Source organism: Egretta garzetta, unplaced genomic scaffold (assembly GCF_000687185.1).
Source record: "Egretta garzetta isolate BGI_Z169 unplaced genomic scaffold, ASM68718v1 scaffold36, whole genome shotgun sequence".
In the NCBI taxonomy this organism is placed as follows: Eukaryota; Metazoa; Chordata; class Aves; order Pelecaniformes; family Ardeidae; genus Egretta; species Egretta garzetta.
Genome location: NW_009259975.1, coordinates 1,178,203 through 1,198,661, shown reverse-complemented (window position 1 = coordinate 1,198,661; position 20,459 = coordinate 1,178,203). Strand labels below are relative to the sequence as shown.

Below are 20,459 nucleotides of genomic sequence, written 5' to 3'. Positions count from 1 at the left end.
GAAAGAGCTGCAGGAGCCATTAGCCTTTCCCCGCTAAATGAATGTTTTAATTGATTCCTTAGACAAGCAGATCAGTTTTAAGTAACTGGAAAACAAGCTATGGAAAAGAACACATTTACAATACTTCTTGCTCATGTTTTTCCTAATAAAAAACATTAAAAATTATTTCATTGTATTCCTTCACAGGCCATTATCCAGAAAAAAAGTGTTTGAAACATTGAGTGGCTACCAATGTCCACAGATATTAAGGGTGGCTCTTCAAGTAGTGAAATAAATTAGTCTTTATTTCCCTAGTTCTAAAACCAACATAGCTAATTACAACAGCACATATAAGACAAGAGTTTAATCTAAACATGGAATGTATTAGGGACGTAGTAAGAGTCATTAGGTGTTAGCAAAACAAACAAATTTGCCCAAATTTATCCGAAATGGTTATGGTATAGCACAGTTAGATAAGAATCCAGTGAAAAGGACACTATTCTGTGAGGCCATATTTGCTGTCACAGCACTGGCTTCTTTTGTCAAAATGCAGGGTTTATGTCACTTACAGAGCACACAAATTAACCCTCAAAAAAGAAGCCACTTATATGACTCACTATTAACATAAGTAAAAGTACTATTTTCCCCTCAATCTATTATTTAACTGCATAATAGCTTTCACACACAGCACTTTTTCATTCTGGAAACACCTCTACATGGTACAGAGAGAGGAATCTGAAGAGGAAAAGCATTACAAATTAAGGAGGAACTACAAAGAATAGGCCTTTCATTCCCTTCAAACAAACAAAAAGACCCAAACAATCAATCAAAAAAGACCGCAGGGGGAAGTACTAAAAACTGGTAATTAGCCCAGAACTTTTCAGAATAAATAATGCTATTGTTAATGTGACAAAATACGTTGAATTTCTCTGAAAATGGCAAAGGCTAATTTTTAGTATGTTATGAGAGGTCTTACGAGTCTGGGTGTTTCTCAAGTGAGTTGTCCATCTTCGAGAACTACTAATAAAAATAGTCTCCGAGATTAAACCAGATTGTTTTTATAGGATCATCTTCATTGCCATCCTGTTCAGGATTATTCCCCTGTGGTATCCTGAATTACTCCACTGCAGCACCCAAAACAATTGCTTAACAGACAAAATACTAAAAAACAATATGGCAATATGGTGGATTTTTTTTTTCTTTTTACCTTCATAAACTAATTGTGTTTTATCTCTTTTTACAAGGACTGCCTATTCCTCTCATTCCACCCTGTAATTTAGTTCCTCCATCCATTCTTTTTATCCCCTCTTTGACCTAATTGCATCTGTAGCACTCAGCTCTATTTTTACTGATAGATAATATTGCTCTCCTCAACTTTAAAAGTCTTTTCTAGCTTTTTATTTAAGAGGCTACAACAGTACTTAACAGAAACATCTGGTTAGCTCCCACTTACCCAATGCTTTCACTGCAGCCTAGGTTTCTGCAGTCAGAATGTAATTCTGCAGTGTAATTTTGTAGAAACACCTAAAGCCTAGGAGAACCAGATACATAGCAGCACTCTGTGCAACACACCAGTTCTGCCAGGACTACCAGTATGAGGTATAAAGCTCACACTCTGATGCTTTACACTTTCATGAAAATCTTACCTGAATTCAGAGTTTCAAATAAGAATTGCAATCACAAACCATTTGTATGGTTCATATTTCCAAGAAGGAAAGGGCATGGGGAGAACGCAGGAAAAACAATAAAAAAAAAAATTAGTGCCGTTTCATTCTAGCTTGCTATGTTACAGTGTCATCTCAGGTAAGTATTAGAAGAACAATTGTGTTGCAAGATATTTATTTAGTATTTTCTTTTCCTTTTCAGCTACAGGCCAATTCTGTTTTCAAACTAATTCTAAATCAATGGTAGGCAAAGATTCAATCCTTTGTCTGCGCTGCTATCAAAAGAGAATAAATTAATGTTTTCCTAAGGAAAAGAACTATCACATTACTTCAGAGCTTTGGGTTTTTTGTGAACCAAAATAGATCAAGATTGATCAATCACACTTCCGGTGGTGGCCAGAATGGTCTGAATAAAGCATTTTCTCCACCTGCCAATTCTGCTTATGCCAAGAAAACAAAGAAACTTCGTTTTTGTAGGAGCAATCACATTTTTTTCTCTACAAAAATCAGTTTAAGTTACGAAACAACAATAGCTGAAACACAGGATTTCTGAATAGCTTTACATAAGGCAAGGACAGAAGAGCATGAAGTTACAAGGTAGCTTCCCTAAAACATGCAATATATGTCAGCTAAGACTACAAGCTGATCAAAAAAGATACAGGAAGTATTTCAATAAAGTGGTTATTTTTTCACTTTTGTATCTTTAGTATCACTGATCTATTTGGAAGTTTAATGCCTGTCTCTTAAAATACTGATTTTTAAGGGACATTACATTTGTGCCCTTTTAATATTATGTACAAACTGAATTTATGCTCTCACAACCGAACTACCAGGGTTTGTCACTCTTGTTTTAAAATAGCAGGAAGCACCTTGTAGCATTACTGAACAAACAGGACAGATGACTGTCTCAGACTTCAGCAATTAGTAAGTCTTTCACCCACAAAACCGAATATTGTTTTTGCTAAAGGAAAAAAAAACCTTGTGAAGTTCAATCTTTCTCTTAGTCTTTTCTGTACTACTAAAATTTAGACAGCTCAAAATCTTAAGCAGCCCTTCGTATTAAACCCAATTCTCCAACTACTTCAAGACAGAATTGAACTGACCACATAATGCTCCCTACAATAGATGAGGTTTAGACATAACCGAGACAGTCTTCCAGTCTACCTTAAGGAGGAAATGAAATGTCAAAGACAATAGAAATTTTCTTTGTCCAAGGTGTATTGAGTTATAATAGTATAAAAGTATACATATGCAAATAAGGCTAGACAATTAAGAAATATAAGCTACAGTGAAAGCAGAGAAAGAAGGAAATCTCTACGCAAAAGGTTTTTAAAATGTTATTATAATGCTCACTGGCTAAAATAATAATTTGGAAAGTAAAGAAAGTGAGCAATTTTCATTCTATCAGAAATACAAACTGACATGTTGGGCTCTTCTGAGCGCATCTGTATCAGCTAATAAAGAATGCATATATAGAGTATGTAAATTTATCACAGCTAACCACATTAATTTGTCCTGTATTTTAATAAAGGCTTCAGTATTTTTAACACAAAGAACATGAACTTTGGTCCAGGAAAATCTTTACTTTCATTGCAAGCATAACTTCTATGAAAAAAGCAAAGAAATAAGCAAAGTATCTTTACTTCTATTCTATGCTACAGGAAGCTATTGGCTTTCCAACAGGAATGGCTACTTGAGAAACAAGAGAAATAACAAGCATCCATTGTGAAATTATACATTGTCCTAAAGGTCAAATTGTTAACACTCAAGAACTCTTAAAGTACTTCCCATGCCCCCACCCCCAGTCTCTGCTTTGGTCTCCATTCAGAAAGTGATCTGAAAAACGAGTTATAAAAAGTTGAGTCACTTCAAAAGCACCGGCATCTGGAAAACAAACAGCAACATTCAATGCAATATAATTTGACTTTTAAAAAAACTGTTAACTTACCCTGCTCATAGAATCAAAACATTTTCTGACGAGCGATTCGACATCATTAGGTCTATCTTGAACATTTATCCAGTCTAACAAAGACACATTGAAGGAAGGCTGATCATCATCTTTCAATTCTACTGATGTTTCATTGTCCCCGACAGTAGCATTTTGACCAGACTCCTTATTATCTTTTACATTTTCAGGATCTGTGCCTTCCAAGGCTGAATGTTCAACTGACTTGCAAAATGAAGCTAACATTGATTTACTGTTCATTCTAGACATATCAGAATAAAGCACCAATTCAGCAGATTTCCCATCCTCAGTTTCTTCGCTTTCTGCCCCTCCATGCTCCGCTGAAGAATCCAGTCTTCCTAAGCACTCTCTGTAACTGTGTCTCGTTAGGCACTCCAGCAGTGGTATCTTGGCCATGATCGAAACAGCAGAACCCAAGCTTTTTTTAAAAAGGGTGAAAAGAAAAAAAATCAGTATCTAGAAGCCAATGTGACATCACAACTTAGATACAAACCACCCATAATATAAAGTCCTATTTATTTTAGAACTGAAGCAGAATTCAAAATTAATTTGGTAAATACCCTTTCAAAATACTGCGTTCAGTATCAACATCATGAAAGGACAGCTAAAGTAATCACAATTTTTGCTCTCTTCCACTGCTGAGTATGAACTCTTCTAAACTTCCAATAAAAAAAAAGGGCAGTTGATAAAAAAAAAAAAAAAAGACATGTCTCAGTTTAAATACACAACCGGGACTTTTATGTTTCCAGTATGCATTGATACTAATGCTTATTACCAAAGACTGAGTGTCCTCTGGCCAAGTACTTTTGCAGAGTTTAAATACTTCCTATATATTTGGTAGAAACTACGAAGTTGGTTGGTTTTTTTTGAAAATAAAACATATTAATGCTTTATTTCTTTAAGTATCCAACATCTACTTACATTCTATTAGGCAAAGCACTCGTAGAAATACCATAATACTATAATGTCCAGAAATATGTCAAAGATTTTCCTTGAAGTAACACTGAGACTTTGCAGGATACAAGTATACACACACACACACCCCCACACACACCCCCCCTCAAAAGTATACATATACACCCAAAGATTGTGTTACGACTTCATACTTTCAACATAGATCATCACTCTTAGTATCTGCTCAAGTGTATTAAAAAGCAATTAATTCAAAAGTGCAAATATATATTTAAAAATACTGATTAATGTCTAAATTTATTATCTAGCTATTTCTAGCGCACATTTGGAAAGACTCCAGCTCTTCAACAGCTGTTCATTAACAAGCATATCTTCCACATAATTCAATACAGGTTTTTGTGTGCTGATGAATACCAGGAAAAAATGTCAGTTAAAGAATGACTAGCATAGAAGAAAAAGAATGTTCTTGCTGCATAATCAAATACACGCTTGATTAATTAGAACTAGCACCAGACATACAACACTCAAAAAATAAGTTTAAAATACAGTAACTTTGGAGATTGAGGCTGAAGTTTAATGGCAAACCTACTGTGTAAGTTTCAACTTGATATCATCTATGGACTGCAAATAGCTTGAATACACATTTTCAAACTTGAAAAGTAGCTTTTGGTATGAGTATGTACAGTCTTCCAAGTTGGCCATTATGGCAGCCCAGCCTTGATGCTGAAGATGTTCATCATGTACAAGACCTTCACAAAATGAGCAAAGCTTCTTGGCAACCTCATACATTTCCTGAAAAAAAGAAAAAAAAAATCCAACAAAATGTAAATTATCTCAGGTTAAGACTGTGGTAACTATATAAAACATTAAAGTGAGACATAACATAAAAAGTGTTAAATTTAGATAGCTAAAAAGTTGTACACCTTAAAACTTCATCAAAAATAATAAAACTTCCTTTATTCTTATATAAAAAAATTAATTAGATAAAGAAAAATGTATAGTTGATTTACTGGGAAATACCTTCAAAACAGGCAGGTAAAAGTTGCAGTTCCAAAAAAAAACCTTATAAAATTAATTAAATGCTGCTAATACAAAATATTCAGTGCACACATACATGAATAATAATGCTTGTACTAATCTGATACAAGGAGCTGGCAAACAAGGTCCATTAAGGAGAAAACTATTGATGAGCCAAGCAAAAGCTCAGAATAAGACTTGCAGGATAAGTCAGCAGAAGTGCAGGTGCATCAGCTGCAAGAGATGCATGAGGAAAATAGCAGGGCAGATAATAAGTCTTCCATTAATTAATAAACCAGATGCAACATGATGAGAAGCAGTGTAGAGTGTCCACAAAATGCTAAAATGCACCCTGAAACCTGGCATATGCTAACCAACATGGAAGTTTTTCTGCTAAAGAACTGGATGACACAGAGGCATTTTACTGCCATAAGACGGTGAGAATTTAATTACTACCCAACTTGGCAGAGTTAAAACAGAGACCTACATATGGCAAGTACTGCATCTTACTAAAAGTGCACTAACAACAATGCCTATTATGTTCTATTCCAAAGTTTTAACTACTACTAGAAGAGTAACTACTTTAAGTTTACCAATTTAAGACAAGAGACTGTCCCCCTCAAAGTGCCTACTACTCAAACACCGAAATGAGAAAGTAAACCAAAAAGTCACACAATAAATACTTCAGCTCAATACTTTATCAGTAACATACTGCATGGACAATGTTTTCCTGAGCATACTTGTATGTTGGGTTTTAATATCTACTTACCCTCTGAGAAAGGAAATCTTACTACTTTTTGCAGGTTGAGCATACTGTTAGGACTGAACACAACTTTCCTCTGCTATAGCAAGAAAACCATTCATGGAGAAACAAGTTATACAAATACAGTGAGAAAGCAGTGTTGAAAACCCAACCCATCAGTATATTTCAGAATGCATTTGCCGCCGAACACATGGTTAGCAGCACATATGCATACACACACACACACAAAAATAGTCCAACAACACTTATCTTCCCAAAATAAACCACAAAACTGCAGAGCATTTTATCCAAACGCTTCAGAATTCACACTGACAAACCATGAAAGTTATGAATACCTTCCCTTTTTTTTATGTTAAAAAAGTCCAAGCCTTGTCTCAAGCAGTACAACAAAAGCCCACTGTACTTCAAGTCACTGGTATCTAAGCTATCAGCACATGAACATCTGCTCATTCCTCAACTCCAAGGAAATCAAAAGCTATTACAAATTTCTATCACTTCACAGTAAAGATGCTATTTGTCTTCCTGCTTTCTGCAATTTGGTCACTTTCTGTCCACAAGAGAATAAGGATTTCTGGTTTGAAAAGTACAGTTGTTTTACTTGGTGCATGAGCTCTCACTTCCTAAGTCAAAACTAACCAACAACACAACTGGGACAGCATCCAGATAGGACTGAAATCTGCAAGTCATTTTCTTCAGGCTATCTCCAGTTTATCTATACAATTTCAATTCACATAAGCTGAATAACGCAATATTGACAACTGAATATTTTCTATGTTATTTTCTTACATTCATCTTGTATACAAGTTACTCAAAAGCAAATTCCACAGCATATAAAAAAAATGCAGAATAACTGCTTCCTCAATTATCATATTAAGAGCCAAAAGAACAGGCTGTTTTACCCTAAGGTATACTAAAAAATATACCAAAAATATGAAGCTGAAAAGGTAACTGAATGTCTCCACTGTGTTCTAATGTATGTCCTGGGAATGTACACAAGCATTTTACTTTCAATTCACAAACACTATCCTCTTCCCAAAGCCAACCTTCCTCCAAACTACCAGCAATAATTCCAGAAGTGAGAGCATAAGCAGAACCACATATTAGGTTGAAGACTAAAACAGTATAAGCCATCTGCAAAATCATAACTGATCATAAAGTCTTCTTATGCAGTTCCTTCAAGTGAGTATCACAGTTTATTGGGGAAAGTAAAGACTGGACTTCTCCCACCTTCAAAAATGTTTCTTTAAAAGCTCTGGGCAGGGGCTTTTGTTGTATTTTCCTCAAACTCACTGTGCAATAAGGAAGTGAGTACGCTGGGCTTGATATGACCAGACTTTCTGTCCCGAGACACTCTTACCTAGAGGCCACCAGTATCTGCTTTTTTAGCTAGATCTATTTGTTGTCTTCACAATAGAAGTTACAAGTTAGTGTTGTTCTATAAGGCTTTATTATATGTCATTTTTTGATGCTCCCTTAAGAACCTAAATGTGGTAAATTTAAAATTTTCATTTTAACAAGGTTGTTTCCTCAGCAAAACACTATCAAACAAGTTAACAAATTTCAGTAGGAAAAAAAATTAGTTACAAGATCACTTGTTACACTACTGATGACCAGCACTGAGACTCTGTATCTAGGAGTCTAATCTGTGGCCATTTACCCAAATTTAACCAAACCAGAAGCTTGTCAGCTGTCTGACTCCTAGAAAAGTAAGAGTAAGCAACTGTATTACCCATAGTGGAAAATTATGTTTCTTTTCTTTTTTAGAAACCACATTAAGAGCAGGAGATTCTAATAAGTGTTAGGATCTGTCATATAACAGAGATTTGCCCAAAGGAACTGTTATATAAAAATACCCCAATGCCATCTAAGTATTCAACTAGGTATTCGCTGTCAGATGAGCTGCAGCTCCTTGTTGTATACGCAGGAGACACGGACATGAAAATAAAAAATCCCATTATGAAAGCAATCATAAATACAATACTAAGAGACAAAAGATTTTTTCTGAACTATTTAGAGCTCAGACTGAGCATTGAGCTCAAAATTAATTTGAAAATATAGCTAAGTTTCTTTCAAATAACATGTTTTCAAAGTTACCTGTAAGCTAATACACTACAAATCAAATTGTACAACTAAACAGACATGACTGTTTCAAGGCACATATGCAAGATATTACAATATCATTCTATATTATCATCCTCCCAGAGTTCTGTCTGCATGGATAAACCTGAATGCAATTAGAGTCTGCTTTTGATGCTGGTTCCTTAGGCAGTATCATGAAATAAGCTCATTACATTCAAATTAGATTATTACTCTCAATTCAGGGCGTCCAAGTAGATGGGTCTGATGAAGTTCAAAATGTATGGAGTAACTATTTTTTCCACCTATCAGAACTGTTTCAGTCTTAGACTATACTAAGCACATACCAATGCAGGGAATAAGAAAACTATGCTAAGCTGTTATTTTATTTTTTAATGCTGCATGGAGGGGTCAAGAAGAAAATACTGTTTCAGTAAATCCTATAACCTGCTTTCAAAATGTGAGGGCAAGAAAATGAAGTGGTGAAGCTTTTTGCTTCCATTGTAGCATCTATATAGCTTAAAAGTAGTTAAGAAATTAAAAACTACATATATCTAAAAAGATGTCTCTCTTATCATCCCATCACTACTGGAATACATCTTCAAGTGATTTGGCCTGTTCTTTTTACCATCTCTGTAGACACCATTTCCGGGGAGACCTCCTCAGGCTACTTCAGAAGTATCAAGACTGATCTATTTCACATAACTGGTATGTGCATGCAGAAAAGAATTAAGCAGTTCTCTGCTAAATTAATAAAGTCTAAAAACTGAATTATGTCAGCCATATAAATAGAAGCCTGCAATCCAACGCACATTTTAATACTTCTCAGTAAAAATGCCAGCTCCAGCACGCAAAATTAAGCCTGCCTAACAACTGCCTTGCTTTTGTCATTGATTTTCCACAGCTCTACTCAAGGGTAATTGGCAGACACCCAATGGTTCACAGAGCATAAAAATTAACTTCAGTTGCCTTGTAGAGTTACGTCCATCTTACTCAGTTATACCAGCATACCTAGAACACCGACAGCTTCACCATACTACTGAAATGTGGATCTCAAGAAACACTACCAGTACGCGACTAGACAAACCCAGGCTAATCTCAACATGCTGTTATGTTGAAGAGTAAATAAAGGCATCTTCACTTCCTAATTTGTTAAGAAATTCCCAGGCCCACCAGAAAGATTTTTATCTTTGGCTGGGTGCTTTAACAGAATGTTTACTTGAATTATTTCCCTCTTTCACCATGACTTTATTTAGGTGATTCTTCTGATTATAGTTACTCCTGTTTAGTATGTTTCAACCAAAATCAGTAGAAGCAAAGTATGTTTTACATAGAACAGAAATTAACTGGTAAAGTGTTTCCCATTAATTCCAAGACTTCATCTTTGATTCCTATTGTTGTAATTCTGCTCATCTGAATGAAAAAAATATCTGGGGAAGATCTGTTTGTCTTAAGTGGTCTTTGGACTTACCTCTAAAGAACAAAAGTTCTCAGGAAATGCAGGGTTCTTTCCATTCTCTACAACCCTGTGGTAAAAGGAAACAAGTCATCAAAGTCCTCTATTGCCACGTGCCTGAAAACCTATAAAAAGGACTCCTTAGAGGTTTCAGTCACCCTAAAAAAAAAAAATCAACCTCAGGCCAATAAAAAAGATCCTTGAAAGTGAAATTACACACGCCCATACACTACAACAGCAGATAAAAGCTTCCACAAAAGGTAACCGTTATCTTGCTTACCAAAATTAGTAACCAAGACCATTATCTCTAATTCATGCACCTCACTGTGAGGAAGACTGGTACTTCACAGCAATTTCTCTCCTTTCATTAGAGAGCTGATTATTCCATTCTCCTTTAATATTGGCCATTTTTGGTGACTGCATCCTATGGACATTTGTCCATACAGTTCATGACTTACTGCATACTCAGAAATTATTTATTTCATCAGCATAATACTGAACAAGTTATTCTCTAAGTTATAGCTTAATGACTTTTTCTTCAGTACTGTTTTCACCAGCACTTGGCTCTGACATTAAAAGCAGGCTAGGAGAAGTCAAGCAACAGAATTTACTACCAAAAAGAAAAAATACTGAGAAGCTGACATAAACCACCACAGCCAGAGAATCAAACCATAGTACAAGGCAAGTAACAACTTTTACTAGCTTGCTTTCAAGACACTCAAGTCTTTCTCCTGGTGAGTTTTCTAAAAGCTTGATCTAACAGTTCTGGTTACAAAGGCCAACCAAAACAAACGCTGTATCTTTCAGTACACACCTTAGGGCAAACTAAAACCTACTCCATTTTAACCCCACCCAGATCAATTACTTTAAAGGATTATGAGACTGATTGCTAATTTGAGTTACAAAGAATTCTGGACTTCTATGAGGGAGCTAGAAGCGTGTCTGGCTATTAAACTAAGAATTTAGCTACAGAACTGCTACAAACATTATGCCTTAAAGAACATTAAAATTTTAAAGAAACTCTTTTCCAGAGGATCTCAAAACGGCTTTCTAGTAGTAGTGAAAGAGCATTTCTCTAAGTAGTGGATACACAGCATTCAGGAAGCATGACTATACTTCTTGGCTTAAGTATTATGAAGCGTTTGGAACTAAACCAAGAATGATCTAGGTACTATGACTACAGCCATGATTTTAGGCAACTAAATGAAATGACCACACAATTTCTCACCCTCATTTCCATTTCTCAAAGAAAAACTAACCAGAATTGACAGTTTGATGATGACAGGGAGGGTATCACATAAAATGCGAAACATATCCACTAACAAAAAGCCCAAGTTTCCAATATTCTTCTTCTGGGACAAATAAAACGAACTTCAGCTACATCACTTTAAAAAAAAAAAAATCCTTTTCTAAAGGCTAAGCTACCAGAAATTATTTTAAGCAGTAGTGGTAAAAGACCACAATATTAGATAAGATTCACACAACATAGTTTATTGCACAATGAGCTGTATAGAGAACAGCTTGTCTTCTCCTAAGCTGGTGTGTACGTAACTTTTTGCAAACACCCTGCACACCTCATTGTCCACATACAGCAGTTCAAGGCCAAAACTGCTGAACTGGAAGAGAGGTGGGAAACTAGGCTAGTTGTAAAAAGGCAAGCTGTAATGCTTTAGGCACAAGCATCTCAAAGGTAAATTTTCAGTCAAAAGGAAAGCAGGATACTGGGTCATAAAATGAAAATAGGCTTAGAAAGTTGCTTTAACTGAGATTTAAAAGCCAGACAGTAGATGCAACAAACGCTGACCAAAAAGGATCTGATAAAAAAAGTTTCTAAGACAGAGACATTGTGCCACACATGTGACAAAACCTATGGCAAGTATTCCAGTCTAATTGGTAAAGGAACAAGTTAAGATAACAGACATAGCTGCTTTCAAGCTACCAAATCTTTATTGTGAGTTCTACATGATGAGATCTCGTGTAATCAACAGAAACTTAAAAAAAAAAATCTGTATAGATGAAATCATGAAAGCAAAAGGAGAGAAAAATTTGAGGTATCTTGATACAATAATCATGGTACAGTGGAAAATCAAACGGGAGGTAATAAGTTTCTCACAGGAATGATTTTTGGTTAGGAGAGATTAAAATCTTAAAAAGGCTACATATAAGTTAACTAAATCAGTTTCAATTGGGGAAAAAAAAAAGGCTGCTTTTATATATACCTATACCCTATACATATATGGACAAAAGGCTATAAGAATGCCAGAGCCTCCACTGTGAACTAAAAAGACTACTTTTGTTTATATCTTAATAGTTACTAAGGATATCTGAACATTATGGCAAAAAAACAGAGAAAGCAAAAGCTGAATTTAAGTCAACAATGGTCAGCTTTAGACAGGCAAAAAACAATGGAGAGGAAATAAAGACATGGATTAATAAAAGTACTCGTTAGTGGAGAATCTAGAACTACTTGTTATTGTGAAAAAGAAAGTTAAAGGCCATATACCAGTGTATACAAAATATTGGTCAGAATAAGTGAATCAGAAATATCCGTCCACCTTTCTCCACAGTACAAATAAGGTTCAAAATAATGTAAGGTAAAAACACACCTCTCATACAGTTCTACAGCGTAGTTGCCAAGTAGTATACAGTTCAAGTCACAGATGCCAAAAAACATGATGAAATCCAATAGTTTTCAGGCAGGTTTAAAATGAGGGAGAAACAAGGTAGAAATCAAAGTCTTCACACTCTTTACTAAAGTAGATGTAGGGCATAAGGTACAAGAGAGATAACACCAAGATCTCTTCGACAATAATTTAGCAGCCATCTTCTAAGGCATTTTTACCCTTTTATATGCTGTTTACAATTTTGTATTAAGTCTGATTTTAAAATCACACTGTATAACCTCTGGGCAGAATAGATACCAAATTAAATAGAAACTGTAGCTATCAAAGAGTCTCCCCTACTTTTACATAGTTATACATTACTGTTTCTTATTGCTGAGAAGAATAAGACTTTCTATCATGAGCAATGATTTAGGTTGTAACTTTTATTTTCCTAATAAAAAGTATTTTTATCATGTACTAGTAGTAAATAATTAAATATAAATAATTAAATTATGCTACATAATTACAATAGGCAAAAGCTCTCCACCAAGTACTGCCACTCAGCTTCTCTGGTAAAACAGGTGTCTCTAATAAAAAGAAAGCTTGAATCATTTTAAGGCAGATTTTTCATGCCCATTTTGCAAGAAGTGTCCTGTACAGTATTCTCAGTGTGGCTTTGGATGCATCAATCTCACAAGTACGGAGGGTCAGAGCCTTTCTAGCTCTCCCCAGACAGATCTTAATCAATTTTGAGAAGGATTAATATCCCATGTTGCCTCTTCCTCCCAGCCAAGAGGCTTATGGTGAACCTTGAAGAAGATTAATGTTCTAACCACATTCCCAGTCCTCCCTCTGTTTCTTCTGAATTACAGCTCAATATGCTTCAAGCAGGCATGACAAAAACCTGCTTTAGTACAATACTGCAATGCTCCTTTATACAGTCTTCACACCTCAGTACATCTAAAGTCATGATAGCCTATTTCCTAATCTTCCACCATACATGATGGTTTTGACATTCCCCTGACCTCCCAAAGTAGTACCCAATACATTTTCACAGCCTGACAAAGAGCTTAAGGTTTTTAAAGAATTAAAATCTTGGATAAAATTAACTGTGAGTATAAAGGTGTATCAGATTTAAGAATATGACTGGCTATTTAATCTTTAAATAAATTTCTAAGTTTTTCACAAAAGATTCTACTATCATTGTAGCTCTTTTACAGGCAGGGAAGAACTGAAAGAAGTGGGGAACAGAGAATAATCTCTTTCAGGATAACATCCGCATGCTAAAAATGACACCTCCATTCTACTTAGATCTGTGTTTAAAGACATTTAAACACCAAATTCCTCCTCCAATCCCATAGTAATATTAATAAATGCCATTAAGCATGGGAAGATTTATTTTCTTCTTGCAAATCAGCTCAGGATCACTCTCTCCAAGATAAACTTTTCAGTCTCTAACTAAATATTATAGCTCCAGTTGGCCACTAAAAGTTGCACTCCACGCAGAGACTTTTAAGAGTATTTCTGAAATACGAGCTTCCCTTACAGAAGACTTGACACCAGAATGAGCCAGTAAATAAATAAATAATTGATTTAAAACAGAAACACTTGCTTCCTCTGCATATTAATACATCCTTCAGAATCAAGGGGGAAGAGAAGGTAGACTTGAAAAGAACTGTTAGTGCTAAGTAGGAGTATTTTTTTATAAAAGTCCCAGAAATATTAAAAGCTTACTCCAGAGGAATTAAATCTGTTCGATCAGTGTATAGTAACTTCACCAGACCAAAATCAAAACTAAGAATCTTCAAGACCACAAAATCAGGGGTGGGAATAAGAAAGAAAATAAAATATCAACAATGAGAAACATGAGACTGGGTACCACCACCTTTCACTTCCATTACCCTAAGCAAAGCACAGACATGATGACCATAGTAATTACTACAGCCCCATTGATTGATCTAATCAATCAACATTAAGCATTTAACAGATACCAGTCTTGCCAACTTTTATAAATCCTCTTAACACCTCACAAAAAATGGTTTTAAAGCACTTTCAGTTTCGGTGAACACCAGAATCCTCACACTCTTTAAGAAGCACAAATGAAAACCTCCCACTCCTAGCTGAATTCACATCGATATCCACTCTTCTCCGTATGACCGTCATGTGATTCACAGATCCCTAATAACTCAAGGTCCTATTTACTAAGTCAGCAGTAACTGTCAACAGGCGGTAGAGAGAGGAAGAGTCTACTGGACTCAATCCCTGCCTTAAATCACAAAATATGTCAGGGTCAGATTATTCAGACTTTCCCCATCTTGACAGGTCAGGAGGACAAGGGGGAAAACCAAAAAAACTTGTACTATACGCAAGACTTAGCACTCTTCTCTGAATTCAGCTGTACAGTATTAAACCCCAGCCACTTCAAGTACTAAATATTCTTTTGAACTGCATTAAAGTTGTCACTGAAACTAAGAAACTTTACTACCAAGACAACATGCTAAAAACATGCATACTATCCATTTTGTGCTAAGTGCTACACATAACCATTCCCCCACTCCCAGCCCTTGGTAGCTTATTTAAACTTTAGAGACATGAAAAATATTTAATGCCTTTAAATGTAAAATTTGAAAAAGAAAATGAGGGCAATATTTCCCAACATGAAGAAAAGCAATTAGTCCAGCTACTGTGTCACTCTTGAACACACAGCCGTTTCTACTGTATGCACACTTGACATCTTACTGACCATGTTGCAGGGAACTAGTTCCCCCCATCAAAATAATACAGAAGTAATAAAACTGGAGTTCTGACAAGTTTTCCTTCTGTGCAAGTAAAACCTGACACTCAATAAAAAAACCCCTGAATTTTAGGAAAGGGAAGCTTAGTTTTATTAATTCCTCACCGGTTGTTTAGACATATAAGATGAAACAGAAGGTTGGCAAGGTGCTTTAAAACTTATATGGTAATTTTCTACTTGGGTTAAGAACGTTTCCCAAGTAACAAATTTTTCTGTTTGCAAGTTAAGGCAGACTGAAGACACTGAAAATAAGGCAGAGCATTAAGGCATGGGTCCAAAGCAAGCAGATTGCTTTTATTTTGCAAATGCTGTAAACATATGCAGCCCTAAAGCTGTATTACAGTATGCTTTTGAAAGAAGCTTTGAACATGCTGAAGAAGCAAGCACATTTCAATACTTACCTTGATACTTCGAGACAATGGCTCTGAAGAATACATCATCACTAATACGCCATTCTTACTGTCTTTTTAACAAACTATTTCATAATTTATGCTAAGCTTTCCTTCTGACACACAAAAAGGTTATTTTCCTTTGGTGTGCAAGTACAGTAAGAATTTACTTACCACAGCAAGTTGCGTCCGTGATGCTACTGTATGAAACACTGCGGGCATCATAAGAGATTCTTCTACTTTCAATTCCATCTCATTCTCTGCTGAAAATGTGGTCTTGGGGATAGCTGGTGGACGTTCACACAAGATCATTTCTTTGTTGAATAAAAAAATTGGGTTGGTATCCTACACTCAAAAAGAAAATGAAACCAAACACTGAGTAAAGGCAATGTAACGTTCAATCACCAATTATTTCATCATGCAGTTAATGTGTCCTTAAGAATACATTCATATTTACATGTATAAGCTGAATACATACAATATCTACTTCTCAAAGCAAAGAAATCCAGCAAACAGTACACTACAGAAAAACACTTAAAAATCCCTTAGTTTCTTCCCCTGTAAATGACAGTTTAGATAAAGAATGCAGCATGCACTTACTGTTCCAGCACTGTAACTACACACTCTCCTGTCTGGTGCCATACACTCTCCTCCATTGACAACCAGCACTTGGTGCTGAATGGCAATCTTATACTTTGTTTGAATTGCATGTTTCAGATCAGCCACACTGGAAAAAAATGGGAAGATGACACTATCAGCATGCTTGTGTCTCTAATTTTGCATATTCCTGTAATAGACACAGGTAACTTACCTGTGTCAAAACAGAACATTTTTTTAAAGAAGTATTATTTTTTATTCTACACAATGACATATTTCTAAGTTTTGTAAGTGCTGTAAAGTGTTGCATTCTGCATATCCAGCTAATAAGCTATCAGCTAAAAGAAGACAGCCTCTGCATTACAAGTAAGTCATCAGCAACCTTCTTCCAAGAAGATCTGATAGCATGAGGCTGCACCTCAAATATTGTGTTCAGTTTTGGACCCCTTACTACAAGAAGGACATTGAGGTGCTGGAGCATGTCCAGAGAAGGGCAACAAAGCCAGTGAGGGGTCTGGAGCACAAGTCTTATGAGGAGCAGCTGAGGGAACTGGGGTTGTTCAGCCTGGAGACCTTATCGCCCTCTACAACTGCCTGAAAGGAGGCTGTAGCGAGGTGGGGGTCAGTCTCTTCTCCCAGGTAACGGGCGACAGGACAAGGGGAAATGGCCTCAAGTTGCACTAGGGCAGGTTTAGATTGGATATTAGGAAAAATTTCTTCACTGGAAGGGTTATCAGGCACTGGAATGAGCTGCCTAGGGAAGTGGTCAAGTCCCCATCCCTGGAGGTATTTAAAAGATAGGTAGATGGGGTGCTTAGAGACATGGTTTAGTAGTGGACAGGTACGGTTGCACTCGATGATCTTAAAGGTCTTTTCCAACCCAATGATTCTGTGATTCTATGCTGAAATTCTGGATTAAGTCACATCAAGGATTTAGAATAGTAAAAGTCATATTGTGTTCTTTGAATATATACTTTATGAATAAAAAGCTGAAACTCTAGAAGATGACAAGAGTAGTAACACTTCTTTATGCATAACAAAAATACAGTTTCACCTAATCAGCTCTGATTTACTGTACATGAAGTGCAGTATAGCACTTAACAAAACAAGCAATTAAATGACCCATCTACATGCAGCAAATTAATATAAACATTACAGACACTTTTGATGCAGAAACAGTAGATCAGTAAGCCATCCCTCTTTTCATCCACCATCGTTGTACCTCTAATTCTGGGTGATGACATCTTCCATTACCGCTAATTTGAGACAGTTCTAGACTTTGTATTGAAGACACAGGCAAACAGCAAACTAAATGAGAATTTACTAATATGATACAGTAACTGACAAAAACTGTAACAGACAGGGGTAGTACCTGTGCAAAGGTATTAAAAAGCTTCAGAGTATCAAGTGAATAATCAATGGGTTTGATATAACTAGCAAGAAGCATAACAAGGTTATTTGCTCTATGGTACTTGAAAAACAAAGATCGGTTATCTAAAATAACCATGATTCAATATAACATCATGAATTCACTACAAACATCTCATAAGCACAAGCTTGTACCCACTAGCTGTGTTACAGTAAACATTCACCTATCATCTCCATGGTTGTTGGGAAGACAGCTTGACCAGTCCATGTGCAAGAAGATGGGCAAAGAACCCAAGAAAATTAGTCTTTCTAGAAAGAGCAAGTCTAGATATACAGAATAAGAAGTTAAACTGTTCAACTGAAGAGTCTTGGATTTTGTGTGGTTCAGCCGGTTGGAAAGCTTCTTTCTCAAAGAACTATCCAACTGAGCAAAAAGTCAGCCCATAGCAGACTATTAGGTGCCTAGTCTGGCAGTTAAGATGCTGTAGCTCACTCACCGTGATTTAAGAACAGAATGTCTCAATGTACCAGACAGCATACAAGGGTGCTGATACATCTGCAAGTGACCCAGTAGATCCAAAATGGCTGAGAGGAAATACTATTTCATGCTCAATAATACCCTGAGTATCAGTGGGCTTTGAAAAACAGCATAGAAAAGCTATCAGTGTAGACAGTCTTAGGGCCCTTCCGCCCTTCCACCCCAAACAAGTTTCAAAATCTAGATTCACTTGTTGAGTCATGAAAGTACAAACTGGAATTCAGGAGAAAGGAAACAATGGATCTGAGCACAAAATTCATGGTAGAAGTCTTTCAAGCACAATTACTCGCAACTCATTCATCACAGATAGAACATGAAGACAGCAGGTAAGCTTGGCTCTTGCTAGGTCCAAGGTGTAATGTGCTATCATGATTTAAACACAATTTACTCTAATAGAGTCCCACATGAGAACAAGGAAAAGGATACAATACATCCAGTATGTCTACACCTCTCTAAAAGCATCTTTACTTTTGCAAGATGCTTTTAAACGTGCAGTGAAAAAATACAAACAGCAAAGTTGTTGGGACTTAACTGATTCTGTAATACTGCTCACATTTCAGGCAGTTGGGCATTCAGAAGTTCGCGTTTTACGTATGAAATGCTGTAAAACATTTTGGAGCCTTACAGCATAGGACAGAACCAACCTTTACCCATCCTGGGTATGAGACAACCAGTTCTTTAGCATCCAATCTAAAAACATTACAAAGTGCACATTTTCTTCAGGATGAGTATATACTGACAGGAGAAAACAATCTGCAGAATTTCTTCTGTGATGCCAGTCCGTAAAAAAAATAAACCTCTTACAGAAAAATCTTAAATGAAAACACCATCTAATAAAAGGTCACAGAAGATCAGAAGTCATTCTGACAGTTTTTCTTTTCCAAAAAGCACCAAACATAACACCAGACTTGGCTAAAAGCAGCTCATCCTCTGTCACTGCCCCAGAAAGTAAATAACCACTCCACTCTTTCATGGGACCTCAAACACACACAGTCATCTGCAAGGCACTGAAAACAGTAATCCAAAAAACCTCCCAAAATTCACTCAAATACATGAAAACCTAGAAGATAACTACATGGATATACTAAAAAGCAACTGAGTATCATCTCTCCAAAATTTAGCATATGAAAAGCATATATATTCTTTTTTTTTTAAAATTTGAAAAACAAACTATACACAATTAATTTACTTTCTTACTTTTGTACAGCAAGTTCCGTATCAAAGGTAAGGGTAGTTCCAGTGTTGACCAGAAATACATATAGCTTCATGATGATTTCTTTAGGTCTCTGAAGTTTATAACTTCCACTGCTAAAATCATTTAGAAACTGAAAAAAATTCCAATGTTAGTTTCACATATGAGTTACGCAAAAGACATGTACATGCTTTTGAAAAAATAGTTTTAGGTATATAGTGGGTGAATGCATCAGCTCTCATATTCCCACAGTTTTTTATCCATTACTAAACATACAGATGCTTCTCTGACCTCGGCAGAGGCAAGCCTCCACATATGCAGATAGTTAGAAGAACACATGAAAATATTCACTCAGGAGAATTAAAAAAGAAAAGATGACTTTCAGTTGCAGAGGCCACCATTTCAGATCATGACCTGACTTTTCTCAATTATGAAATGCATTTTTAAAGGTCCAGATACAGTTATTTCCAGACATCTTTTCCAGATTTTATAAACAGCAGTATGATCTATGCTGTAAGTATTCATTCCTCAACTTACAGCCATAAAGTATATCTACTCAATACTATCCCTATCCATATTTTTTTCCACTCCGACCTATGGAAGCATTAGCAAAAAAAAAAATAATTAAAAACCCTAAGATCATGTAGATTTTCTATCTCTCCATAATGAAGTCATAGTTTTAAAAAATACTTTCCTCTGTTTTCAGCACTAGCTAAATCTGTAGCTACTTTCTTTGTCACTAATAGCAAATATGGAATGATCAAGACAGACAGTGCAGTCCAACGCACTGGATGCACTTTCAGTCCTGTGCCCTACAAGCACCTGGATGAGTAACTATAAGCATATGTTTCTCCAGTGTACATAACAGAAGAAAAACACTGAATTACTTTGTAAAACACTGACATTTAATCTGAGATTTTATCATAGAAATACTCTGTACTTATGAGCCTTTTTCTCTTCTCCTCCACAGAAGCTTGTAAGTTTATGAATAATCTCCTCCACACTAACAAAGCTGCTGCAGAAGTACAACTAACACTGCAGTCATTAATGACCTGAAATTGTTTTGATGTGGAAGGAGTTATGAAAAGTTAAGGTGGAAGAGTTTTAGCCACTCAGCAATATTCTTGTATCATTATAAAAATGAC

At 35.9% G+C, this 20,459-nt stretch overlaps 1 protein-coding gene across 5 annotated transcripts in view; it reads right to left on the bottom strand.

The window, feature by feature from the left end:
* Positions 1 to 19,446, bottom strand: part of RB1CC1 (RB1 inducible coiled-coil 1) — a 64,114-nt gene extending 44,668 nt beyond the window's left edge. For 4 of the 5 annotated variants that reach the window (XM_035895885.1, XM_035895883.1, XM_035895884.1 and 1 more), the window contains exons 1-5: positions 19,320 to 19,446; positions 16,220 to 16,346; positions 15,794 to 15,964; positions 5,111 to 5,313; positions 3,592 to 4,027 (exon numbers count right to left, since the gene is read on the bottom strand). In XM_035895885.1, the coding sequence (XP_035751778.1) occupies positions 3,592 to 4,027; positions 5,111 to 5,313; positions 15,794 to 15,964; positions 16,220 to 16,346; positions 19,320 to 19,390 (1,008 nt within the window). In that variant the 5' untranslated portion in view covers positions 19,391 to 19,446. Of the gene's footprint in view, positions 1 to 3,591; positions 4,028 to 5,110; positions 5,314 to 9,848; positions 9,904 to 15,793; positions 15,965 to 16,219; positions 16,347 to 19,319 lie in introns of those variants that run through there. The other variant, XM_035895887.1, reaches the window with a different exon arrangement.
* Between the last annotated feature and the right edge of the window lie 1,013 nt (positions 19,447 to 20,459).